Consider the following 27620-nt stretch of genomic DNA (forward strand, 5'->3'; position numbering starts at 1 on the left):
CTACACATATACACACACACCTACACATATACACACACACCTACACATATACACCTACCTTTAACCTCTGCAGCAATGCTGGCTGCTCTCATACGTGTATTTTGAGAAGACAACCTCTGGATATGAGGCTGCGCACGTGCTCTCGACTTTTTTTGGTCGACCATGGTCAGGCCTGTTCTGAGTGGAACCAGTCTTGTTACACCTCTGTATGGTCATGGCACTGTGCTACAGCTCAGGTTCAGGGTGTTTGGCAATCTTCTTGTAGCCTCGGCCATCTTTATGTAAAGCAACAATTCCTTTTTTTCAGATCCTCAGAGTTCTCTGCCATGAGGAGCCATGTTGAACTTCCAGTCACAAATATGAGAGAATGTGAGAGCAATAATACTAAATTTACCACACCTGCTCCCCATTCACACCTGAGACTGTGTAAAATTGAGTCACATGTCACTGGGGAGGGAAAATGGCTATTGGGCACAGTTTGGCCATTTTCGCTTAGGAGTGTACTCACTTTTGTTGCAAGTGGTTTAGACATTAATGGCTGTTATTTAGAGGGCACACCGAATGTACACTGTTGTACAAGCCTTACACTGACTAGTTTACATTGTCAGTGTCATATCTTCAGTGTTGTCCTGTGAAAAGATGTAATAAAATATTTACAAAAATGTGAGGGGTGTACTAACTTTTGTGATATACTGTAGATTTCCTCCTACTTTGCTTGTTTAGATTCTGGAGACCCTCTCCTAAAGAAGAAAATAGATGTATACATTATATGTATTTTAACTTTGTGCTTTTTTTTGTTTCTTCGTGGGGGGGGTACATACAGGATTTTTATTGCGTTCACAGCGACCAAAAATGTTGGTAACCGTGTTCTAAATTTTTTTTTTTTTTTTTTTTTTTTTTAATTTTACATTTACTGTATTAGTTAAACAATATTATAGACTTAATTCATTATAATTAGTTTATGCTCTAAATGACTTCACCATCCTTATCACCACACTATCCGACAATCCAAAATGACTGACACTTTTCTCTCCCCCATCAGTCCCGTTGTGCAGGTGCCGATCACCATCCTCAATGCTGATGATCTGGCCACTTACTTAAAAAAAAAAAAAAAAAAAAATTGCCCATGTCCAACAGGAATCTTTTCCCCATTTTCCTGATAGCATAGCTCCTCTTCCCTCCTGTACTTCATTTAGTTCACTTCCAGTCTTTGAACTGGTCATGGAAGAGGTTACTGTGCATCTCATTTGTTCTCACCTTACTACCTGCACCAGTGACCCTATTCCCTCACATCTCCAGTCCCTTTCCCTGGGTTGTCACCATGCACCTAACTAAAATATTTAACCTCTTCTGGTTTCTTTCCTCATTCATTCATTCATTCATTCTGTCATGAGCTCTTTATTTACAAAAAAACACAAAACACATCCCTCGACCAAAACTGCGCTGCTAACTACAGACTGGTCTCTAATCTCTCCTTCATCTCTAAACTCTTGGAACGCTTGGTCCACTCCCATCACATCCACTATCTCTCCGATCATTCTCCTCTAGACCCTTTACAATCTGGCTTCGGTCTTCAGACTACTGAAACTGCCCTCACTAAAGTCTCTAATGACCAAATCTAATGGTCACTGCTCCCTCCTGATTCTCCTGGATCTCTCTGCAGCATTCGACACTGTGGTTCACCAGCTCCTCCTCACTATCGGCCTCAAGGACACTGTTCTCTCCTTGTTCTCCTCCTACCTCTCTGACCGCACCTTCTTTTATCAGTTCTTATTCCTCTCCTCTTCACTCCTTTTCCTCTTCTTTTTTTTGGGTTTCCTCAGGACTCAGTCCCCCTTCTTTTCTCCTTATACACTGCCCCTATTGGACAAACCATCAGTAGATTTGGATTTAAGTACCATCTCTATGCTGATGACACCCAATTATACACACAGTCTCCTGCGTTACTACAAAATACCAGTAATTGTCTGTCCGCAGTCTGACATGTCTACTCTGTATCTGAAATTGAATCTCTCCAAAAATAAACGTGTTTCCTCACTCCACTAGCCTACCTATACCCAATATTTCCAATGGGTGCTTCTGCCATTACTCCCCAGCAGCACGCTTACGGTCTCGTGGTCATATTTGACGCGGATCTTTCCTTCACTCCCTACAGCCAATTATTAATTTGTGTCTGGACTGTTGCAGTGCTGTACTAATCGGTCTCCTTCTTACGAAGCTCTCCGATCTCCAATCCATCCTGAATGTGCCAGGATCTTCTGCCCTGCTGCTACACTGATGCCTCCACCCTGTACCAGTCATTGCACTGGTTGCCCATCCGCTACAGAGTCCAATATAAACTTATCACACTCACCCACAAAACTCTTCACAGTTCGGCACCACTTTACATCTCCTCCCTCATCTGTCTACCACCCTTTCCGTGTTCTTCATTCTGCTAATGATCCTAGATCAGCATCCTCTATAATCCGAGCATCCCATTCCAGTCTCGAAGACTTTCCTTGTGTTGCACTAGTTTTCTGAAATGCATTCCCAGACAATCCGATGTATACACCATTTTGTGTGCTCTAAAGACACATCTCTTTAGACTGGCCTATCACCTCACTAATCTAACTATAACCTGTTCTCCCTTCCTGCATTTTCTTCAGACTCTGCTCCCTCCTATTCCTCTGTCTCCACAACATCCATGCACCCAGTAGCACTTGGTGACTGTACTTGTACACACAGTGGCTGGTGAGCGCATCATGCAGCATTTTCCTATTCATTATAATGATGTCTGGACCTTACTATACAAGCATTTTTTTTTTACCTTTTTGTGTCCGCCCCTTCCCCTCCATTTCCTCATAGTCTAAGCTGTTATGAGTAGAGCCGTCACTGCTCCTCTAATTGTACAATAAGGTGTTACTGTGTAAGTTCTTATATAGTTCGTACAACTCTCCTCTGATCTGCAGATTCTGCATGTCTTTGCTATCGAAATATAGTTATTACACTGGAATTTTAAGTGGCATTGTCACATATATGCTACTTAAATTTCTGTATTTTTAAAGGGCTTTGGTGGTCTCCTGTGCCCGCTGCACACACCTGACCCACTTCTTATTTTTTTTTGTTTAATCAAGGATTTTTCGTTTTCCAGCATACTTTCTGTATAAATTTCTCTCCAATTTCATGATGTCAGTTTGCTGTAAGATCTTTGATTGTTTACGAATGGGAGGTTGGAAATCTGTCCTGGTCACGTGATAAACGCACAGACGCACTGCCGGGTCACGTGCTGGATGCACAGGCGTGCTGCCGGGTTACGTAGTGGATGCTGGATGCATAGGCGCGCCTCTGGGTCACGTGGTGGATGCAAAGGCGTGCTGCCGAGTTACATAGTGGATGCTGGATGCACAGGCGCGCTGCCGGGTCACGTGCTGGATGCACAGGCGTGCTGCCGGGTTACGTAGTGGATGCTGGATGCACAGGCGCGCCTCTGGGTCACGTGGTGGATGCAAAGGCGTGCTGCCGAGTTACATAGTGGATGCTGGATGCACAGGCACGCTGCCGGGTTACGTAGTGGATGCTGGATGCACAGGCGCACTGCCGGGTTACGTAGTGGATGCTGGATGCACAGGCGCACTGCCGGGTTACGTAGTGGATGCTGGATGCACAGGCGCACTGCCGGGTTACGTAGTGGATGCTGGATGCACAGGCGCACTGCCGGGTTACGTAGTGGATGCTGGATGCACAGGCGCACTGCCGGGTTACGTAGTGGATGCTGGATGCACAGGCGCGCTGCCGGGTTACGTAGTGGATGCTGGATGCATAGGCGCGCCTCTGGGTCACGTGGTGGATGCAAAGGCGTGCTGCCGAGTTACATAGTGGATGCTGGATGCACAGGCGCGCTGCCGGGTTACGTAGTGGATGCTGGATGCACAGGCGCGCTGCCGGGTTACGTAGTGGATGCTGGATGCACAGGCGCGCTGCCGGGTTACGTAGTGGATGCTGGATGCACAGGCGCGCTGCCGGGTTACGTAGTGGATGCTGGATGCACAGGCGCGCTGCCGGGTTACGTAGTGGATGCTGGATGCACAGGCGCGCTGCCGGGTTACGTAGTGGATGCTGGATGCACAGGCGCGCTGCCGGGTTACGTAGTGGATGCTGGATGCACAGGCGCGCTGCCGGGTTACGTAGTGGATGCTGGATGCACAGGCGCGCTGCCGGGTTACGTAGTGGATGCTGGATGCACAGGCGCGCTGCCGGGTTACGTAGTGGATGCTGGATGCACAGGCGCGCTGCCGGGTTACGTAGTGGATGCTGGATGCACAGGCGCGCTGCCGGGTTACGTAGTGGATGCTGGATGCACAGGCGCGCTGCCGGGTTACGTAGTGGATGCTGGATGCACAGGCGCGCTGCCGGGTTACGTAGTGGATGCTGGATGCACAGGCGCGCTGCCGGGTTACGTAGTGGATGCTGGATGCACAGGCGCGCTGCCGGGTTACGTAGTGGATGCTGGATGCACAGGCGCGCTGCCGGGTTACGTAGTGGATGCTGGATGCACAGGCGCGCTGCCGGGTTACGTAGTGGATGCTGGATGCACAGGCGCGCTGCCGGGTTACGTAGTGGATGCTGGATGCACAGGCGCGCTGCCGGGTTACGTAGTGGATGCTGGATGCACAGGCGCGCTGCCGGGTTACGTAGTGGATGCTGGATGCACAGGCGCGCTGCCGGGTTACGTAGTGGATGCTGGATGCACAGGCGCGCTGCCGGGTTACGTAGTGGATGCTGGATGCACAGGCGCGCTGCCGGGTTACGTAGTGGATGCTGGATGCACAGGCGCGCTGCCGGGTTACGTAGTGGATGCTGGATGCACAGGCGCGCTGCCGGGTTACGTAGTGGATGCTGGATGCACAGGCGCGCTGCCGGGTTACGTAGTGGATGCTGGATGCACAGGCGCGCTGCCGGGTTACGTAGTGGATGCTGGATGCACAGGCGCGCTGCCGGGTTACGTAGTGGATGCTGGATGCACAGGCGCGCTGCCGGGTTACGTAGTGGATGCTGGATGTACAGGCGCGCTGCCGGGTTACGTAGTGGATGCTGGATGTACAGGCGCGCTGCCGGGTTACGTAGTGGATGCTGGATGTACAGGCGCGCTGCCAGGTCACGTGGTGGGTGCGCATGCGATCTGCTGGGTCACGTGGTGGGTGCGCAGGCGATCTGCTGGGTCACGTGGTGGGTGCGCAGGCACACAACACAGCTCCAATGATTTTACTGTAATGAGCCGTGCATCCATTGTATGAACGGGACAGATTTTCAGCCTCTGGAAAGCTTTGCTTACACTGGTGACATCACTTCTTCTTTTATATGGATCCTTCCCCAATATGACCTATAATCTACCTTAATTTTTTTTTCCTAATAATAGTCTATTCTGATCGAAAAGAACAAAGCCTCCCCCCCTATTCATCAACTGTATTTTTGTGATTAATTTTTCTGTTTTGTCTTTGTTTTTCACTGGTAGACTTTCCGTCAAATTCATCGAAATGGTGCACAATGTTTGCATTTGTCTCAAATTGAAAGCTGCCTTTTTTTTCATTTTTTTTATTCCCTTTTGCTGATTTTTTACTCCTTTTTCAAAATGAAATGGTGCACATTTGTCTTCAGCTACAAAAAGAAAATCTTTTGCATTGTACCCCATGAGGGCATCGGAGTAGCATTGCGCAAAAACTCTTGCAACAGTCGCAAATGATGGATCGGCAGAAAATATCCGGCTAATGAAAGCCGCGTCCACCTTGTCGAGACAACCCAAAAAAATAAGGGCTGAGTAAATAAGCTTAAAAATGGCACAAAAGCTGTTCTGAATCTGGTAAAAAAATAATTATAAATAATAAATACTACCCCACCCACCCCTCGCCTTCCCCCAAAAAATCATAAAGCATGTTGAAATGGGGACTAATGGCGAGAAATATGTTGGCGCCAAATCTCGGTCCTTGCACTCGTTAACTCTTGTGCATCTCATTTAGGTGGAGGAGTGGAGTTCTTGGGACGATGAAGTCCCCACAAGCGTCAAGATCGAAGGCGGGAATGGGACTCTGGCCACACCAAATTCCGGGGAGCAAGAAGAACCCGACTACTTCAAAGACATGACGCCAACCATCAGGAAAACCCAGAAGGTCAGTGCCCGCACCTGAAAGTGGTATAGTAACTAAGCTGCCGTCTGACCGCTGCTGTGCGGGGGCTCATTGAATCCAAGAGGCAAATGCTATGCGAAATACTGCAAAAGCAGCGTCTGCGTTCTCCCATCACTCTCCTAAATTATTCCTAAGCTGGCAGACGTAGCAGGACAGACACATCCCAATTAGTGATGAGCGAGCATGCTCATTACTCGAGATTTACGAAAGTACTCGGGTGCTCGCCAAGTATCTTCAGCGTGCTCTTGTGTTATGTTTGAGTCGCGCTGTCCATGATTTGCGACTGTTTGACAGCTTAAATACATGTGAGGAATGCCTGTTTCTTAGGCATTCCTTACATGTATTAAAGCTGTCAGTCGCAAATCATGAGCACGAAGTGACTGAAACATAACACCTGAGCACGCTGAAAATACTCAGCGAGCACCCAAGCATGCTCGCCGAAAGGATTAACAGAACATACCCGCTCATCACTAATCACATTCTGATAACGCTAGAGATATGGGTTTTGTATAGGCCTGCCGGTTCACGCAGGGTTGAATGCAACTTTTAATATTTTACTCCCAAATGTGGTGAATATCGTACCGAACCCAGTCTAATCTAAAGCTATCACAATGTGCAAAGCAGGCGGCGCTGGTAAATGGTTAACCCGCCACTGGCCATCTAGTGAGTGCAGTTTCCTGATGACGACAGCAGGTGGCGCTGTATACACACACTTCTATTAGAGAGCAGCATGCATACTGACATAATGGCCGCGTGTTCGCCACTTTCTGTCCTTCGTGGCTTTCGCCGCCGCAGTTTTTGATCTCTCCTCCGGCTTTTTGTCTGCAGATCATTGTCAAGAAGAGGGAGCCAATCAATTATAATATCCCAGATGGGAGCATAGGATTTTCAAGTCGACTGGCAGCTGCGCAGGATAGCCTCCCTTATGTGCAATCTGTGAGTATTTGATGAGATGGTGGAGGTTCTCCACAACGCCGGTCTTCTCAGAAAACAGTTAGGTCCTTATATATTTGGACAGAGACAACATTTTTCTAATTTTGGTTCTAGACATTACCACAATGAATTTTAAACAAAACAATTCAGATGCAGTTGAAGTTCAGACTTTCAGCTTTCATTTGAGGGTATCCACATTAAAATTGGATGAAGGGTTTAGGAGTTTCAGCTCCTTAACATGTGCCACCCTGTTTTTAAAGGGACCAAAAGTAATTGGACAGATTAAATAATTGTAAATAAAATGTTCATTTCTAGTACTTGGTTGAAAACCCTTTGTTGGCAATGACTGCCTGAAGTCTTGAACTCATGGACATCACCAGACGCTGTGTTTCCTCCTTTTTGATGCTCTGTCAGGCCTTCACTGCGGTGGTTTTCAGTTGCTGTTTGTTTGTGGGCCTTTCTGTCTGAAGTTTAGTCTTTAACAAGTGAAATGCATGCTCAATTGGGTTGAGATCAGGTGACTGACTTGGCCATTCAAGAATATTCCCCTTCTTTGCTTTAATAAACTCCTGGGTTGCTTTGGCTTTATGTTTTGGGTCATTGTCCATCTGTAGTATGAAACGACGACCAATCAGTTTGGCTGCATTTGGCTGGATCTGAGCACACAGTATGGCTCTGAATACATCAGAATTCATTCGGCTGCTTCTGTCCTGTGTCACATCATCAATAAACACTAGTGACCCAGTGCCACTGGCAGCCATGCATGACCAAGCCATCACACTGCCTCTGCCGTGTTTTACAGATGATGTGGTATGCTTTGGATCTTGAGCTGTACCACGCCTTCGCCATACTTTTCTCTTTCCATCATTCTGGTAGAGGTTGATCTTGGTTTCATCTGTCCAAAGAATGTTCTTCCAGAACTGTGCTGGCTTTTTTAGATGTTTTTTAGCAAAGTCCAGTCTAGCCTTTTTATTCTTGATGCTTATGAGTGGCTTGCACTGTGCAGTGAACCCTCTGTATTTACTTTCATGCAGTCTTCTCTTTATGGTAGATTTGGATATTGATACGCCTACCTCCTGGAGAGTGTTGTTCACTTGGTTGGCTGTTGTGAAGGGGTTTCTCTTCACCATGGAGATTATTCTGCGATCATCCACCACTGTTGTCTTCCGTGGGCGCCCGGGTCTTTTTGCATTGATGAGTTCACCAGTGCTTTCTTTTTTTCTCAGGATGTACCAAACTGTAGATTTTGCCACTCCTAATATTGTAGCAATTTCTCGGATGGGTTTTTTCTGTTTTTGCAGCTTAAGGATGACTTGATTCACCTGCATGGAGAGCTCCTTTGACCGCATGTTTACTTCACAGCAAAACCTTCCAAATGCAAGCACCACACCTCAAATCAACTCCAGGCCTTTTATCTGCTTAATTGAGACTGACATAACGAAGGGATTGCCCACACCTGTCCATGAAATAGCCTTGGAGTCAATTGGCCAATTACTTTTGGTCCCTTTAAAAACAGGGTGGCACATGTTAAGGAGCTGAAACTCCTAAACCCTTCATCCAATTTTAATGTGGATACCCTCAAATGAAAGCTGAAAGTCTGAACTTCAACTGCATCTGAATTGTTTTGTTTAATATTCATTGTGGTAATGTCTAGAACCAAAATTAGAAAAATGTTGTCTCAGTCCAAATATACATGGACCTAACTGTATATATACACGTGTGAGGCCGGGCTTTTCATTTTCTCTTGTCTCGGTGCACAGGGCTGTGTTGTGCTCTTCCATGGTGTTGAAGGTAGTAATCACATTTATCCCATGCGGCTAGTCTCTTCAGTCCTCTCCTAGTCGTCCGTGAAGCTGCGGTAAACTTGTAAATCACATCCAACACATCGTGTGACGGGAGCTATTTGGCCCTCATAGTCCTCCTTGATGTACGACCAAGCGCGCAGCAATGAACATAGAAGCCGTATAGCACCAGGGGGGGCTAGTAATGTTTGGAAAAGGATGGCGATCTTTATTTAAAGGGTTATTTGCCAAAAAAGAAGCCATAAATGCCTGATAGATGGGGTCCGACCACTGGCGCTTAAAGGGAATGTGTCGCCACCTTGGAGTTATCAGACCTCTACAGGGTATAGAAAAGTAAATCTATGCATACCTGTATGGCCCATGGTAGAGGTTTGATTGCAGAGAAAAGCGCTTTAGTCAATTCAATTTTGTACGGGCTTGGCGTATGGGGGACGGCAAGCAATCCCTGCCTATGTGCTTATTATTCCCCCAAATCCCCACCTATATGCTTAATTATCATATCCCCCTCCCCTGCACATCACGTCGCTATGCTGTGCACTGTGCTTCCCGGGCATGCGCAAAGTGCTACTCACATAGAGCGCGCTTTGCTTCATCTCTGCCCCGTCTGTCTGTGCACTGCGCTGGCGCCGTGACAGACCCTGTGCTCCCTGACTTCCCGGTCATGCGCAAAGCGCTGCTCACATAGAGCGCGCTTTGCTTCATCCCGGCCCGTCTCTCTGTGCACTGCGCCACAGGTTTCTATTCCGCAGGCGCCGGGACAAGACAGTGACTCCCCGGCGCCTGCGGAATAGAAACCTGTGGCGCAGTGCACAGAGAGACGGGCCGGGATGAAGCAAAGCGCGCTCTATGTGAGCAGCGCTTTGCTCATGACCGGGAAGTCAGGGAGCACAGGGTCTGTCACAGAGCCCTGTGACGTGCAGGGGAGGTGGGGGATATGATAATTAAGCATATAGGCGGTGATTTAGGGGAATGATAAGAACATAAACAGGGATTGCTTGATGTCCCCCGATCGCCAAGCCTGTACAAAATTAAATTGATTAAAGCGCTTTTCTCTGCAATCAAACCTCTACTATGGGCCATACAGATATGTATAGATTTGCTTTTCTATACCCAGTATGCCCATAGTAGAGGTCTGATATCTCCAAAGTGGTGACAGATTCCCTTTAAAAGGAGTCTCAACCCAAACGGACAGCATACTGACAGCCTTGTAGGGTATATTGCCCCTTAAAAAAAGGCTTTTAGTGCTTCACTTGCTACTTCTGTTCTTCAGAACTTGATAATTAAATGTTTGATGCACCCTGGGTGTGGCCAAGAGGCTCAGTGCTTCGTTCTGCTCACTGTTTTTTCCCTGTCCCTGTGCCTCTCTTGTGATTGACAGCGCTGGCTTCCCTGGAGGGAGCACTGTCTGCAGCGAAAGCTTTGACTGCACTGGCTTGCCTATCATTAGTGAGAGAGACAGAGACATACAAAACTAATGGTCACTAAACCTTTTGGCCACACTCGGGGTGCACCGAGCTCACAAATTAGCATATTGGATCAAACTTTAGATTCCGCAGAATAGAGGCAGTGATTAGCGCACTAAAAAGGAGAATTTTATAATGCTCCATCCTCCTAAAAGGTTATGTGCTTAGTTCATACTGTCAGGAATTTGTCATCAGAAAATTACCTTTTTGGATGTGTGTGTGTGTATATATATATATATATATATATATATATATATATATATATATATATATATATATATATATATATATATATATATATATATATATATATATATATATATATATATATATATATATATATATATATATATATATATATATATATATATATATATATATCCAGTATCATTATATTAAAGAAATTTCTGAAGTTTTGCAAATTTAACACCGAACTAAAGACCCCTGTACTGATCTAAGTCGCTGTCTATTGTCACTTGCACCAGAATGCAAAAAATACATTTTACATTAAAAGCGGATTAAAGCAATAGATGACTTTCTAAATACAATCCGCATCCGGCCGTAGACCGCAGTGATAACTTTGTCTCCTTCTCCAAGGGAAGATCATGTAAAGGCCAGTAGAAGGGTGCACGTGCCCTCGCTGCTGATCAAAGGGCCATCATTTACCTAGATTTCCATCACGCACAGAACGCTGATCTCAAGGCTATTTTACCCTCCTATAAATATCTTTTTAGGCAGAATTGGGCGACTTAGAAACATGGCAAGAAAATTCGAACGCTTGGGAGGAAGAGGAAGACGCTGCCTGGCAGGCGGAAGAAGTTCTGCGGTAATAAGCCATTGTTAAAGTCAGTCATGCACACCTGATATTATGCACTCAGCCTATAAAATGTACAAATTCATTTTTATAATCATTTATAAGATAAGAATGTAATTTGGATTCATTTTGTAATCAGGTTAATTACCTTATTTTGCTGCGTTACTGCTGAAGTCTGCTGTGTATAGATATGTACTCAAGATCTCCCAACTTATGACGGTTGGGGGGGGGAACAGTCTGCACAGTGCCCCCTTTCCCTGTATTTAGCAGCCATAGTGAGAGGAGAGCGGGAGCTGGGTCTGCACAGTGCCCCCTTTCCCTGTATATAGCAGCCATAGAGCCATAGTGAGAGGAGAGCAGGAGCTGGGTCTGCACATTGCCCCCTCTCCCTGTATATAGCAGCCATAGTGAGAGGAGAGCAGGAGATGGGTCTGCACATTGCCCCCTCTCCCTGTATACAGCAGCCATAGTGAGAGGAGAGCAGGAGCTGGGTCTGCACATTGCCCCCTCTCCGTGTATATAGCAGCCATAGTGAGTGGAGAGCAGGAGCTGGGTCTGCACATTGCCCCCTCTCCCTGTATATAGCAGCCATAGTGAGAGGAGAGCAGGAGATGGGTCTGCACATTGCCCCCTCTCCCTGTATACAGCAGCCATAGTGAGAGGAGAGCAGGAGCTGGGTCTGCACAGTGCCCCCTCTCCGTGTATATAGCAGCCATAGTGAGTGGAGAGCAGGAGCTGGGTCTGCACATTGCCCCCTCTCCCTGTATATAGCAGCCATAGTGAGAGGAGAGCAGGAGATGGGTCTGCACATTGCTCCCTCTCCCTGTATACAGCAGCCATAGTGAGAGGAGAGCAGGAGCTGGGTCTGCACATTGCCCCCTCTCCCTGTATACAGCAGCCATAGTGAGAGGAGAGCAGGAGCTGGGTCTGCACAGTGCCCCCTCTCCCTGTATAGAGCAGCCATAGTGAGAGGAGAGCAGGAGCTGGGTCTGACCAGTGCCCCCTCTCCCTGTATACAGCAGCCATAGTGAGAGGAGAGCAGGAGCTGGGTCTGCACAGTGCCCCCTCTCCCTGTATACAGCAGCCATAGTGAGAGGAGAGCAGGAGCTGGGTCTGCACAGTGCCCCCTCTCCCTGTATAGAGCAGCCATAGTGAGAGGAGAGCAAGAGCTGGGTCTGCACAGTGCCCCCTCTCCCTGTATAATGCAGCCATAGTGAGAGGAGAGCAGGAGCTGGGTCTGCACAGTGCCCCCTCTCCCTGTATAATGCAGCCATAGTGAGAGGAGAGCAGGAGCTGGGTCTGCACAGTGCCCCCTCTCCCTGTATAATGCAGCCATAGTGAGAGGAGAGCAGGAGCTGGGTCTGCACAGTGCCCCCTCTCCCTGTGTAGAGCAGCCATAGTGAGAGGAGAGCAGGAGCTGGGTCTGCACAGTGCCCCCTCTCCCTGTATAGAGCAGCCATAGTGAGAGGAGAGCAGGAGCTGGGTCTGCACAGTGCCCCCTCTCCCTGTATAGAGCAGCCATAGTGAGAGGAGAGCAGGAGCTGGGTCTGCACAGTGCCCCCTCTCCCTGTATAATGCAGCCATAGTGAGAGGAGAGCAGGAGCTGGGTCTGCACAGTGCCCCCTCTCCCTGTGTAGAGCAGCCATAGTGAGAGGAGAGCAGGAGCTGGGTCTGCACAGTGCCCCCTCTCCCTGTATAGAGCAGCCATAGTGAGAGGAGAGCAGGAGCTGGGTCTGCACAGTGCCCCCTCTCCCTGTATAGAGCAGCCATAGTGAGAGGAGAGCAGGAGCTGGGTCTGCACAGTGCCCCCTCTCCCTGTATATACAGTTGAAACCAGATGTTTACATACACTATATAAAAAGACACATCCATTTTTTTTTTCTCAATATCTGACATGAAATCAGAATAAACCTTTTCCATTTCAGGTCAATTAGGATTACCATAATTTTTAGTATTTGCCAGAAAGAGAGAGAGAGAATGTTTTAAGGAATTTTCATTACTTACTGTAAAGTCAAAAGTCCACATACACTAAGATTACTATCCCTTTAAACAATTCTGGACTGCCCATATGACTGTCATGTGTTTGGACGCTTCTGGTTGTTTGGCAACATCTGAGTTAATTAAAGACACACCTGTGGATATATTGTAATGCACACCTGAAACACAATACTTCTTTGTATAGCATTATGGGAAAGTCTAAAGAAATCAGCCAAGATATGAGGAAGAGAATTGTGGACTTGCACAAGTCTGGCTCATCATTAGGTACAATTTAAAGATACCTGAAGGTGCCTTGTTCATCTGTACAAACAATTATATGCAAGTACAAACAAGATGGGAATGTCCAGCCATCATACCGCTGAGGAAGGAGACTGGTTCTGTGTCCCAGAGATGAACTTGCTTTGGTCCGACATGTGCATATCAACCCATGGACAAAAGCTAAAGACCTTGGAACACAATTACAAAGGCAGTATTTAAAATAATAGGCAGGTCACTGAAAGCACAGTGACCTGTCAGAGGCCAGAGATATGAATACATAAGCAGAGCACCAGTTACAGCCCTCCCCAAAGTCCCGCCCCAGAGCTTGAGCATATTATGTCAGAAATGAAAATAAAGATGATAAAAGAACCACAGGATGGATTTCATCAACAAAGGTATCATTTTACTCAGTGTAATGTCGCCCACCTGACAGTGTATGTAGTTTACTAAGCACAATCCTGATGACAGTTGCGCTTTAGAGTAGAGGGGGTTCTCTCATTTCCGCTTTGGACAGTTCCAGAAGTATTTCCTAGAAATGAGCAGATCACAAATTCCCGTGCCTCATCCCATATAGGTGGGCACTCTGATTACAGGACCCCCTCAGTATTCTGCGTCCTATGAAAATGGGTTGTTAAATCTGGACATTTCCTGAATATCCTGCCTAGTGGCACAGACACCTCGGCTTTGCCGCGCATATTTGTTCTCCTAATCTTGGGATATAATTTATTTTGTAAATTGTGATTATCTGGGTCACCGGGCGTTTTCTGATGTAAATAAAGGTGGTGACTTTTTGGACGGCTCCCATCTGTTTTGGATTGATGGTGCCCATTTTCCAGGCCAGATCCATTCTACTCCTGTCACATCCAGACCTGCACTGTGTGCGGTTTCCTGTGAGCTCTCGGGTTGCCTGACTTTGAATTGTCCTTGCAGACCATTATAGGAAATGCAGTGTTTATGGAGGGCACATAATAGAATATATCTCACAATACACCTCTGCACGGCACAGGATCCCAGCCAGACTGTCAGTCCAAGTGCCAGCATATACCAGCAGAATCAGATCTGCAGCTCTGGGTCGGCTCGTGCTGATGCATGATACAACTTGTAAACCGTACCGGAAGGCGAACAGTCATCAGGGCAGGAAACTTTACAGAATGGGCTATTGCTTGGGGATACGGCTGCTGCTATTACATTATCCCAGCAGCCACCTATTTGGGTAAACTGGGTCTGCCAGAACTGGTTCATGAAGGGTAGTGAGGCACTCTTCTGATTGCGAAGTTCTTTTCTAGGGTATATTCACCTTAGTGATGTGTATCTATACATCACAGGTCTGGTGCGTATGTATAGACTTGCTCGGGAGCGGCAGCTGCCCCGGTATCTGTCGATACCAACAGCGAACTGAGCTACCTCCGATTGCTGCAGGTGCCATTGTCAATTTGACAGTAGCATTTAAACGGTTTGCAACTGTGCAGTCATGTGGTGCTGATGGGTCAACATGGCAGCTGGGAACCTACTGAAGTCCAGCGTTACCACTCCATTGTCTGAATTTTTTTTTTTGCTTCATAATGCAATACTAAAGCATTGCAGTATATAGTACAAGCGATCAACCAATCACAGGTTCAAGTCCCCCCTGGGGTCTTATAAGAGTTGCAAGTAAAATGTGGTTAAAAAAGAAAACAAAAGTTTGAATACTAAGCTATAAATTACCAAATGTGTATGTCTGTGTGTATAATAATAATAATTTTTTATTTTTCTAGCACCAAACATATTCCACAACACTTTACAATTTTAGGGGGGCTTGAGCAGACAAAAAGACATTACAAAATAAGCATAAATCAGATATTAAAAGGAGTGAGGGCCCTGCTTGCAAGCTTACAGCCTGAGTATGTGTGTGTGTGTGTGTGTGTGTGTGTGTGTGTGTGTGTGTGTGTGTATGTGTATATGTACAGTGGGTACGGAAAGTATTCAGACCCCTTTTAAATTTTTCACTCTGTTTCATTGCAGCCATTTGGTAAATTCTAAAAAGTTCTTTTTTTTCTCATTAAAGTACACTCTGCACCCCATCTTGACTGAAAAAAACAAATGTAGAAATCTTTGCAAATTTATTAAAAAAGAAAAACTGAAATATCACATGGTCCTAAGTATTCAGACCCTTTCCTCAGACACTCATATTTAAGTCACATGCTGTCCATTTCCTTGTGATCCTCCTTGAGATGATTCTACTCCTTCATTTGAGTCCAGCTGTGTTTAATTAAACTGATAGGACTTGATTTTGGAAAGGCACACACCTGTCTATATAAGACCTCACAGCTCACAATGCATGTCAGACCAAATGAGAATCTTGAGCTCAAAGGAACTGCCCAAGGAGCTCAGAGACAGAATTGTGGCAAGGCACAGATCTGGCCAAGGTTACAAAAGAATTTCTGCATTACTCAAGGTTCCTAAGAGCACAGTGGCCTCCATAATACTTAAATGGAAGAAGTTTGGACCACCAGAAGTCTTCCTAGACCTGGCCGTCCAGCCAAACTGAGCAATCGTGGGAGAAGAGCCTTGGTGAGAGAGGTAAAGAAGAACCCCAAGATCACTGTGGCTGAGCTCCAGAGATGCAGTAGGGAGATGGGAGAAAGTTCCACAAAATCAACTACCACTGCTGCCCTCCACCAGTCTGGCCTTTATGGCAGAGTGTCCCGACGGAAGCCTCTCCTCAGTGCAAGACATATGATAGCCCGCATAGAGTTTGCTTACAAACACATGAAGGACTCCCAGACTATGAGAAATAAGATTCTCTGCTCTGATGAGATGAAGATAAAATTATCACCAAAAAGTTCTAAGAGGTATGTGTGGAGAAAACCAGGCACTGCTCATTGCCTTCCCAATACAATCCCAACAGTGCAACATGGTGGTGGCAGCATCATGCTATTGGGGTGTTTTTCAGCTGCAGGGACAGGACAACTTGTTGCAATTGAAGGAAACATGAATGCGGCCAAGTACAGAGATATCCGGGATGAAAACCTTTTCCAGAGTTTTCTGGGCCTCAGACTTGGCCGAAGGTTCACCTTCCAACAAGACAATAACTCTAAGCACACAGCTAAAATAACAAAGGAGTGACTTCACAACAACTCTGTGACCATTCTTGACTGGCCCAGCCAGAGCCCTGACCTAAACCCAATTGAGCATCTCTGAAGAGACCTGAAAATGGCTGTCCACCAACGTTCACCATCCAACCTGACGGAACTGGAGAGGATCTGCAAGGAAGAATGGCAGAGGATCTCTAAATCCAGGTGTGAAAAACTTGTTGCATCATTCCCAAGAAGACTCATGGCTGTACTAGCTCAAAAGGATGCTTCTACTCAATACTGAGCAAAGGGTCTGAATACTTATGACCATGTGATATTTCAGTTTTTGTATTTTAATAAGTCTGCAAAAATTTCTACATTTCTGTTTTTTTCAGTCAAGATGGGGTACAGAGTGTACATTAATGAGAAAAAATTAACTTTTTAGAATTTACCAAATGGCTGCAATGAAACAAAGAGTGAAAAATGTAAAGGGGTCTTAAAATGGGTGGCGTGCCTCACAAAGAGAGTGCACAGGGATGTGGTCAATCACAAGCCTTCATCTAAAGGATGAGCAGTGTGCGGGGCGTCCACCTTCCCCCACTAGAGCTTAGGGAGGAGAGTCCTTCTTGCACACTGCGTCCACCTGGGCTACCATCCTTGTGTCCACTAATGGCCTCAGTTGAGACTTTTTTCCCCACTAACTAGGGTACCTCAATGTTCACAATCCCATTCAATCCATAAAGACCTCCATGATGGATGACCCTGTAGGGCACAGAACAGAATCTTCCTTCTGAAATAAATGTGGACGAGTGAATTTAAAGTGACATGAAAAATAAAATAAGTGAAAGGTGTGTGTCGTACACAACGCAGATATCTGTTAGTTAAGATAAAAAAAAAAATCCTCAGGCGGGACAAATAGATGTGAGAAAGTAAAACGTGTACAAAGGGCCTCTGTAGGGTTATGTCATCCCATGGTCCGTTTTCTGCTGGTTAAAAGGTGTGAATCTGTCTGCCATAGGACAGCACTGGTGGAGAGAGTCTTCTCAGTATTGTGAGGAGGAGAGGGGGCAATGGCTGATCTTGCAGAACACAGAGAAGAAAGTTATCCATCTGTTAAGATTACATTATGGGATTGAGAGAGAGAGATTGGGCTTTTCAGGCCAAGCACAGGCGCTCTGTCACCTTTGCATGGCCAAACAGTTCAGTGCACCTTCACACCGACTTGTTTTCTATCCATGTCTGCCTCTATAAAATCAGAGCTGTTAATCAAAGAGAGGGTGTGGAGATAGAAAACAAGTAGGTGGGAGGGTGAACAAGTGGCTTACACAGTCACCCTGTGCTGACTCTTTTAACTCTTCAGAGTAAGCTGTCATGTACATGAGGAATAACTTTACTCATATTCTGCATTTTCACCAGTTTTCCCCTCTGGAGGTGCTTTTTATTTTTTGCACTTGACTCTGAGCTAGTGGGTGGAGACGAGCTGCTATGAGGTCTCCCATGCACTGCCCACACAGGCATGAGTGATTCCAGCTCTCCTGTCTCCCGCACATTTTCAGAGGCAGCTATATGGAGGACATTATACAGCAGTACTGAGTAATGTTGCTGTGAATCCAACAATGAGGTGAGATACAACACTTGCGCGCACACAGTGCAGCAGCTTTTTAGTGCGTCTGGGCCTCTTTCACTCTGTTCATTCTCCCCTCTCCATAGACCTCCGTAGGCAGCTGGAACATGATATAGATGAGGCTGACTTGTTTTGACCAAGATGGTTTTTTAGTAGTGTTGAGCGAGTATGTTCTATTAACCCTTTCGCCGAGTATGCTCGGGCCGAGCTCCGAGTATTTATAGCTGCTCGGTGATATGGTTGAATCGCTCCCGTGCCTATTTCTTACACATTCCTCACATGTAATAAAGCTGTCAAACAGTTGCAAATCATGCACACGGGAGCGATTCAACCATATCACCGAGCACGCTGAAGATACTCGGTGCTCGCCCGAGCATACTTGGACAGAACATACTCGCTCAACACTATTTTTTAGCATTTCAGAGTGAATCATAGAATCATAGAATGGTAGAGTTGGAAGGGACCTCCTGGGTCATCTGGTCCAACCCCCTGCTCAAAGCAGGATTCACTAGATCATCTCAGACAGATGTCTGTCCAGCCTCTGTTTGAAGACGTCCATTGAAGGGGAACTCACCACCTCTCGTGGCAGCCTGTTCCACTCATTAATCACCCTAACTGTCAAAAAGTTTTTTCTAATATCTAATCTGTGTCTCCTCCCATTTAGTTTCATCCCATTGCTTCTAGTCTTTCCTTGTGCAAATGAGAATAAAGATGATCCTTCTACAATGTGACAGCCCTTGACATATTTGTAGACAGCTATTAAGTCTCCTCTCAGTCTTCTTTTTTGCAAGCTAAACATTCCCAAATCCTGCAACCGTTCCTCATAGGACATGGTTTGCAGACCAGTCACCATTCTGGTCGCTCTTCTCTGAACTTGCTCCAGTTTGTCTATGTCTTTTTTAAAATGTGGTGCCCAAAACTGTACACAGTATTCCAGATGAGGTCTGACCAAAGAGGAGTAAAGACCGATAATGACTTCACGTGATCTAGACTGTATGCTTCTGTTAATACATCCCAGAATTGTATTTGCCTTTTTTGCTGCTGCATCACACTGTTGACTCATGTTCAGTCTATGATCTATTAGTATACCTAAGTCTTTTTCACATGTACTGTTGCTTAGCTCTATTCCTCCCATTCTGTATATGCTTTTTTCATTTTTATTGCCCAGATGTAGTACTTTGCATTTTTCCCTGTTAAAAACCATTCTGTTGGTTGCTGCCCACTGCTCCAGTTTATTTAGGTCTTTTTGAATCCTCTCTCTCTCTTCTCTAGTATTAGCTATCCCTCCTAGCTTTGTGTCATCAGCAAATTTAATCAGTTTACCCTCAATTCCTTCATCTAAATCATTGATAAAGATGTTGAACAATACAGGTCCCAGGACGGAGCCCTGTGGTACCCCACTTGAGACATTCATCCAGCTGGATGTGAAGCCATTTACAACCACCCTTTGAGTCCGATCACTAAGCCAGTTATGAATCCACCTAATATTTGCCTGGTCCATTGCATACTTGGTCATTTTTTCAATAAGGATGGTGTGAGATACTTTGTCAAATGCTTTGCTGAAGTCAAGATATACTATATCTACAGCATTTCCCTGATCCACCCAGTCAGTGATTCTGTCATAGAAGGAAATTAAGTTAGTCTGACATGACTTGTTAGTTACAAACCCATGCTGACTCTGGTTAATCACTTCATTCTTATCCATGTACTTGCATACATGTTGTTTAATAATTTGTTCAAAGATCTTTCCTGGTATAGAAGTCAGACTCACCGGCCTATAGTTCCCTGGGTCCACCTTCTTCCCCTTTTTGAAGATAGGAACAACATTTGCTCTTCTCCAGTCTTTTGGGACTTCTCCTGTTCTCCAAGAATTTTCAAAGATTATGGAGAGTGGTTCTAAAATTTCTTCTACGATCTCCTTCAGTACTCTGGGGTGTAATTCATCTGGACCTGGAGACTTCAACTCATTTATGTTAGCTAAATATTCCCTCACAATCTTTCTGTTTACAGATAACTTGGATTCCTCTATTCCTTTAAAAGGACAGTGAAGATCAGTTGATGTTACATTTTCTTTCTGAGAGAAAACAGATGCAAAATAGGAATTAAAAAGTTCGGCCTTCTCAACATCCTCTCTTACCATTTCTCCATTTTCATCCTGTAAAAATCCTATAGCATCTTTGACTTTTCTTTTACTTTTGACATACCCCCAAAATCCTTTCTTATTGCTTTTGACATCTCTTGCAAGCCTTAATTCATTGTCAGCTTTAGCTAACCTGATACGTGCCCTGCAGGATCTGCAGACTGCATTATAATCTTCTTTAGATATGCCTCCCTCTTTCCATTTAATAAACATTTCTTTCTTTCTTTTTAGCATGTGTTTAAGTTCTGTGTTCATCCATCCTGGTTTCCTTAAATGCTTCCCATTCTTCCTACTTTTCGGGATTGTTAACGATTGTGCTTTGAGAATCTCATTTTTAAAAATTTCCCATCCTTCCTGGACATTTTTGTCCCTAAGGACATCCAGCCATTGGATCCCTCCTATTCTCTTTCTGAGTCTCTTAAAATCTGCCTTTCTAAAATCTAACCTTGAAGTTTGAGTCTTCACATGTCTTCCTCCTCTAGTTATCCAAAATTCTATAATAGCATGATCGCTGCCTCCTAGGGTCCCAGCCACCTTTACCTCCTCAACCATTTCCTCCCTGTTTATAAGGATTAGATCCAAAGTAGCAGATCCCCTTGTTTTCTCCCCTACCTTTTGGAAGATAAAGTTGTCAGCAAGAGAGGATAAGAATTTGCTTGACCTGTTAGTTTTACTTGAGAGAGATTCCCAACAAATGTCTGGATAGTTGAAATCTCCCATGACCACTACATCATATTTTTTGGAGAACTTGGTCATTTGATACATAAAGAGTTCATCCATATCTTCAGCTTGCCCAGGTGGCCTGTAGTAAATGCCTACAATGGTGTCCTTTCCGTTGTTCTCTCCTTGTATTCTTACCCAGGACTCCCAGTCTCTGAAGCTTCAATCTCTGTGCAGATATACGCTTTTCTAACATACAATGCAACACCTCCTCCTCGTTTATCAAGTCTGTTTCTTGCAAATAAGTTGTATCCTTTTAGCCTTTTATTCCAATCATGTGTATCGTCCCACCAAGTTTCAGTGATTCCAATGACATCATATTCCTTTTCCTGCATTAGTAGTTCCAATTCTCCTTGTTTGTTGCCCATGTTTTGTGCATTTGTATAAAAACATTTTAGTTTGTGATTGGTTTCTCTTCCTCCCATATTTTTATTTATTAGATTTTTTTTGTCTTTGTTCTTCCTTTCCACTTCCAGTAGCAGAGATCTCAATAGTATTTGTCAGCTGTATGGCTTTTTCTGGCCTTTTGCTTCCCTTCCCACATTGTTCTAGTTTAAAGCTCTTCTGATGAGTGTAGCAAGGCGACTTCCAAATACATGTTTTCCAGTCTTCGTAAGGTGCACCCCATCTCTAGCAAGTAGTCCATCGTATAGGTAATTCATTCCGTGATCCAGAAATCCAAATCCTTGTTGACGGCACCATCGACGTAGCCAGTTGTTCACCTGTAGAATCTTATTCCACCTCATTGTTCCATGGCCATCCACTGGGAGGATGGATGAGAAGACCACCTGCACTCCCAATTCTTTCACTTTCTTGCCTAAGTCTTCAAAGTCACTGCAGATGGTTTCCAGGTCCTTTCTTGCGGTGTCATTTGTCCCCACATGTATTAGCAGGAATGGGTAGTGATCTGTAGGTCTGAAAAGTCTTGATATCCTGTCAGACACATCTTTAATTTTTGCTCCTGGAAGACAGCACATTTCTCTTGAGGTTATGTCTGGTCTGCAGATAGCGGCCTCTGTTCCTCTTAACAGGGAATCCCCCATGACCACCACTCTCCGTTTTTTCTTCACAACATTCTTCTTTCTCCATCCAGGAGGATTCTGAGGGCTTACAAGGTTATTCATTGCTGGCAAAGTCTTATTTTGCTGTATTTCTTCATGGTTCTCCTGCGTGAGAGCCTGGTACTGGTTCCTGAGCAGTATGGGTGCTGACTGCCTCTCGATCCTCCTGCTTCTGTGGGTCACATGCTTCCATTCCTCTGTTTCGTCAGGTGCAGTTCGAATTTGTTCTCTTTCTGAATCATGAAGAGATAATTCTGCTCTGTCTAAGAACTCTTCACCTTCCTTAATGATTTTCAAGGTAGTTAACCTCTCTTCTAGATTTCGCAACTTTTCCTCCAACAGGGACACAAGCTTGCATTTCTGGCATGTGAAGTTTGGCTTTTCCACTGGCAAGTCTGTGAACATGTAGCAGGATATGCAGCTCACCAAATGGCTCCTGGACTCTTCCATGTTCTTATTGTTAATGTTCTGAAAACAGTGAAAAAAGCTTAAAAAAAAAAGCTTCAAAATGCGCGCGCCTACAGGCGCGCGGTTTACCGATGTCCTCTTTTCAGCTCCAACAGCCAAAATCCAGTGTTCTTTGAGCTCGCGGAGACTCTTCACTTACCCCAAAATGCAGTGGGAATACGCAAATTATCTCCTCAGGACTCCTCCCCTGGTTTACCGATGTCCTCTTTTCAGCTCCAACAGCCAAAATCCAGTGTTCTTTGAGCTCGCGGAGACTCTTCACTTACCCCAAAATGCAGTGGGAATACGCTAATTATCTCCTCAGGACTCCTCCCCTGGTTTTGGATGAGTAGTGGATGAGTAGTTTATCCGGGGAGGAGAAGTGTCTGATAAGTGGAGAAAGAAGCAGACGTTTTTTAAGATTTATTGCAAAGTGTTGTATTTGCTTGTAGTATTGATTTATGCAAAGGTTGTTGAAACGACCGTAACCATTTTTACATTTGTTAAACAGGCAGCAGAAAGTAGCCGAAAGGGAAAAACGAAGCGCAGAGCAGCAAAGGAAGAAGATGGAGAAAGATGTGCAGCGGCAGATGAAGAAGGAACAGAGCAAAATCGGAGTGAAATTATCTTAACAACGGGCGCCACTCATCACACAAACACTTCTCTGCTTTTTATAATCTTTCCATTGGGATAATGGCACCTCGCGCAGCACAAAGTCACTGGGACTTATGGGAACTCGGAACCCTCTTATCACATTTCTAAGATTTTGGATTACAATACCAGCTGATTTAATTGCCTCCTCAGACTCGCGCATGGGACTCTGAAAAACTAAGATTAAAGGAAAAAAAAAAAGGTGTAAATAATAATTAGGGGAAATTGACTGCTCCATTATACCGTGTGACAAATGTAATTATTGATTAAAGGATTTTAAAGAACTCGCTGTACTGCAGTATGTTTAGTTGCCCCCGGGGTGCGCTCACGAGCATGTATTCGGTCTGAGTTCTGCAATGGACAGCACTAGGACCAATGTCATTCAGTTGGGCTGTTCAGACGAGCGTTTTGTTTTTTTTCGCAGACAGAATCTGCGTCTGAAAAAACTTCCAAAAGAAACCAGTGCATGAGGGATGTGCTTGGTCTACTCAAAGCTATGGATGCATTGCAATTCTTAAAGGGAATCTGTCAGCAATTTTCTGCGATGTTATCCAAGAGCAGCATAATGTAGTAGCAAAGACCCTGATTCCAGCGATGTGTCACTTATTAGCTTTTTGTTTTCCGTTTAAATAAAGTCAGTGTTTTATCAGATTATCACTAGAGGACTAGGTATCTCGTGCCTCCTGGTCCAACCGTACCCTCACCACTGATTGGCATCTGTCAATGTAAAGTATATACAGAAATCTACCAATAGGTGGTGTGGGCACATCAACAAAATCCTCTGGTCAGTGGGTTCAGGATTATCATGAAGATACTCTAATGTATGAATGAATTAACAAGTGGTATTCCCATTCCCCTTGTCTACTTTCTGCCTCGCAAGCAGAATGCCTTTTCCCAGTTGTAAATATATTCATACTTTCCTTAGACGTCTGCATAGTCCAGGTCCTCTTTTGTTCCCCCTTGTAAAGACTCAAATTACCCTGGTACGGTGCCCTATTCGCTCTGCCAGGGCAGTATTCCCTTCTGTGTCAGCAATACCCTGACCCTCCTCCTGGGCACTTCGGCTTCCTTTGATTTCCCCCGTGATATCTTGGATGCCAGGCACAGGACTGTCGAAGCAGAAGTGACCACTGCCCTGGTGCGACTAGGGGGAGAGGTGGGAAAACTGCTGTTGGACACATCTTGAAGCAACTTCTCTCCCCCAAGCTCTAACCCTTGTGCCTGTGGCCAGTCTTCAAAGGAGATTGTGATGTTTGCTATATGCAGCAACGCTATAGCATTTCTGTATGTAGCACAAGCTATCTGTAGCCTGCAGTGATAAGTCCTCTTAAAGCAAACCTGTCAGCAGGATTTTGCTAAATAAACTGCAGGCAGGGTCATGTTGGGGCTGCTGCACTGATTAATAGGATACCTGAGGTGAAGAAATCAGTCTTGTGGTTCTTGTGTAATCAGTGTTAGAAGTTTTGAGTAAATGATATGCCCGTTCTTCGGGGCAGGTCTGTAGGCAGGTCTTTTCTTGCTGATCTGGCCTAGAGCACCAAGGAAAGACCCCCCCGCCTACAGGCCCGCCCCGGGCACGGGCATATCATTAACTCAAAAAGTTTTAACCCTGATTACACAAGAACCACAAGACTGATTTCTAAACCTCAGGTATCATATTAATCAGTGCAGCCGCCCCAACATGACATTGCCTTTAGCTTACTTAAAGTGAACCTGTCAGCAGGATTTTGCTAAGGGACTAAGAAGAACAGTGAAAAGTTAAAAAAAACAAAAACAAAAAAACCTAACAGTTTAAATTTAAAAAAAATACACGTATCGCGTTCAGAAATGTCTACTCTACCAAATATAAAAATGAACCCAATCGGTAAACTCCGTAAACAAAAAAAAAAAAATCAAGCGCTCCAAAATTTACGTTTTTTTTTTTTTTTTTTTTCGGTCGCTGCAATTCCACAAAAAAAATCTGTAACAGATGATCAAAATGCCACATCAATCCCAAAACAGTATTAAAAAAAAATAAAGACCTCGCCCCACAAAAAAAATAAGCAGTCACACAGCTCCAGCAACCGAAATATAAAAAAAAAGTTACAGGTCTCTGAATATGGCGACCTGACCTAAACATTTTTTTTTTTTTTTTGCAAACGTCCGATATTTTTTCACCACTAAAATACTAAACTCATGTTTAATATTGCCGTAATTGTACTGATGAGCAGAATAATTTTTACCCCAAAATGTACACCTTAAAAACAATACCCAAAAAAACGAGAATTTTTTTTTGTCCCCACAATTTCTACCCACTTAGGTTTTATTCCCAGTACACTTAAGTGGTAAAATGAATGAGGTCACTGAAAAGTACAACTTGTCCCGCAAGAAAAACAAGCTCTTATGTCGATGTGGACCTAAGAATAAAGTTATGCCTCTGGGAAGAAAGTGGTGAAAAAAACGAAAACGCAAAAATGTAAATTGGCCGCGGCGTGAAGGGTTAAGGCTGGATACCGTTCTTGTGCCGATTGAAGAGCTCGGTATTATAAAAGTGCCTGTTTATGCATGCAATCCAGCCTATGGCTTCGTTCACACTGCAGCATTGGCAACAAATGGGTCCTAAACATGTAAATCTTTCCATTTTTCCTGTTGTGTACTTGTTTCAAAATGATCCGAGAACCGCAATATGAAACTGGCCTATGTCCTTGTTCAGACAGTGTATTTGCAGTTTTTTTTTTTCCACTTCATGAAGGAGTCTAGAACAGCTTTTCTTTCTGTTCTGTGCCCTTCCTTTGCAACGTTATGCCCCCTCGAAAAGCGAGAAATTCCGTGGTTGTAAACCACGAAACTCCCCTGTAGGCGTTTGCCTTTTCTCCTTTTGACGCCGGCCAATCAAAGCACATCTTTGCCCACGGAAGTTCTGTTGTACACGCCCAGTTGGCTGAATGGAAAAATTTGCATCTCTATCACTGGGGGGGGTATAACTTTAAAACAGAGGGGCACAGAAAAAAATAATATTTCGTAATCAGTGGCGCATCGGCAGTTGAAGGAGGGAACCGTTTAAAATTTTAAGCTTTCTAAACTGTTCTTTTCTCTTACGAAGAAATTGGCCTCGTTATCTTTATTTTAATTAATGTAAGCGATATAGTTTTCATGACCACTTGCTTTTTTTTTTTTTTAAATTGTGCAATTCCTGGGGGAAAAAAATGAAGTGACTGGATTTATAAATATCAGCTTAATGCCCTATCAATAATGGAAGAAAAATAAACCTCCGTTAACTTTTACCAGCTGCAATGTGTTACATGGGAGAAACACTCCTTGGCTGCGCTACATGTGTAATTAATAGCTTTGTACAATGGTGTTCCTGGGATTGGAAATATGCAAATGACCTCTTCAGAGAGGAAGAGGACTAGAACTCTAGTGCCACCTATAGGAACTCTCCGCAAGGAGAAACGTTACCCCTTGGATACCAGTCTGACGCCTCTCACCCAGCAAAAACAGATCTCACACTTTGCACTGACGAGGGGCAGTATCCCGAAACACGGTGCCTGCAAACTGAGATTATGGTTCTGGCTTTTATCCTAAATCATGTGACAAGGCTCGATATTGACTTTTAGGATTACTACTTCCTGTAGGTGGCACTAGAGTTCTTCACCTCTTCCTCTCTGAAGGGACAATTTGCATATTTACCAGAGGAGCATTGCGGCTTAAAATTCTCCTCATCTTGACATGCTTAACATGTCACTGTCCGCAAGGAGAAATGTTACCCCTTGGATACTAGGATTGGAAAAACATGGCTGATTTTTTTCCAGATTAGTCCACCAAACCAGGCATATTCACATCCCATGGGCATATGGGGTGGTCCGAGTCCTAATCATGTAAACATTGGCATGCCATATAGGGATCATTGTTAAATAACGTCCAGCCCATGGGACGGAAATGGATTAAGAGTTATGATTTATGCCATCTTCAGAGAAGACATTTCAACTAATTTTTCACGTTGAACTGGACACATGATGTAATAGGCACTACAGAGCAGAAAATAAAGATGTTTTTTTTTCTTTTATTTTGTCTTTCCGGTGCGTAGATATTCGTGAGCAGAGGATTTGGCACCTTTAAAAAAAAAATTGTTGAAGTGGCCATTACCAGATAGATTTCCCTGGGGGCGTGCACTTGTTTGTTTTCGTAATGTTGACCAATCCTAAGCAGGCAACATGGCCATGTTAATAAAGCATTATAATGTCTGACAAATTAAGGGTTACTACATTTGTATTTGTTAGCAGCCATAAAAGGGGTTGTCCACTTTTGTGATGAGGCTGCAGTCATTCTACAACCCCTGCAAAAATTATGGAATCACCGGGCTCGGAGGATGTTCATTGAGTTGTTTAATGTTGTTGAAAAAAAGCAGATCACAGACATGGCACAAAACTAAAGTCATTTCAAATGGCAACTTTATGGCTTAAAGAAACACTAAAACAAATCAAGATTAAAAATGTGGTACTCAGTAAGGGTAATT

At 44.6% G+C, this 27620-nt stretch overlaps 1 protein-coding gene across 2 annotated transcripts in view; it reads left to right on the top strand.

Annotated features, from left to right (window-relative positions):
* The window catches only part of EBAG9 (estrogen receptor binding site associated antigen 9), a 45953-nt gene extending 22544 nt beyond the window's left edge, over positions 1–23409 (top strand). For both annotated transcript variants that reach the window (XM_073676789.1, XM_073676788.1), the window contains 4 exons: positions 5994–6143; positions 6990–7097; positions 11094–11185; positions 22986–23409. In XM_073676789.1, coding sequence (XP_073532890.1) covers positions 5994–6143; positions 6990–7097; positions 11094–11185; positions 22986–23106 — 471 coding nt within the window. In that variant the 3' untranslated portion in view covers positions 23107–23409. The remainder of the gene's footprint in view (positions 1–5993; positions 6144–6989; positions 7098–11093; positions 11186–22985) is intronic.
* The last annotated feature ends 4211 nt before the right edge of the window (positions 23410–27620 follow it).

This window comes from Phyllobates terribilis, unplaced genomic scaffold (genome assembly GCF_046119375.1).
Source record: "Phyllobates terribilis strain yellow unplaced genomic scaffold, ASM4611937v1 Scaffold_4__5_contigs__length_816908805, whole genome shotgun sequence".
Taxonomy (NCBI): domain Eukaryota; kingdom Metazoa; phylum Chordata; class Amphibia; order Anura; family Dendrobatidae; genus Phyllobates; species Phyllobates terribilis.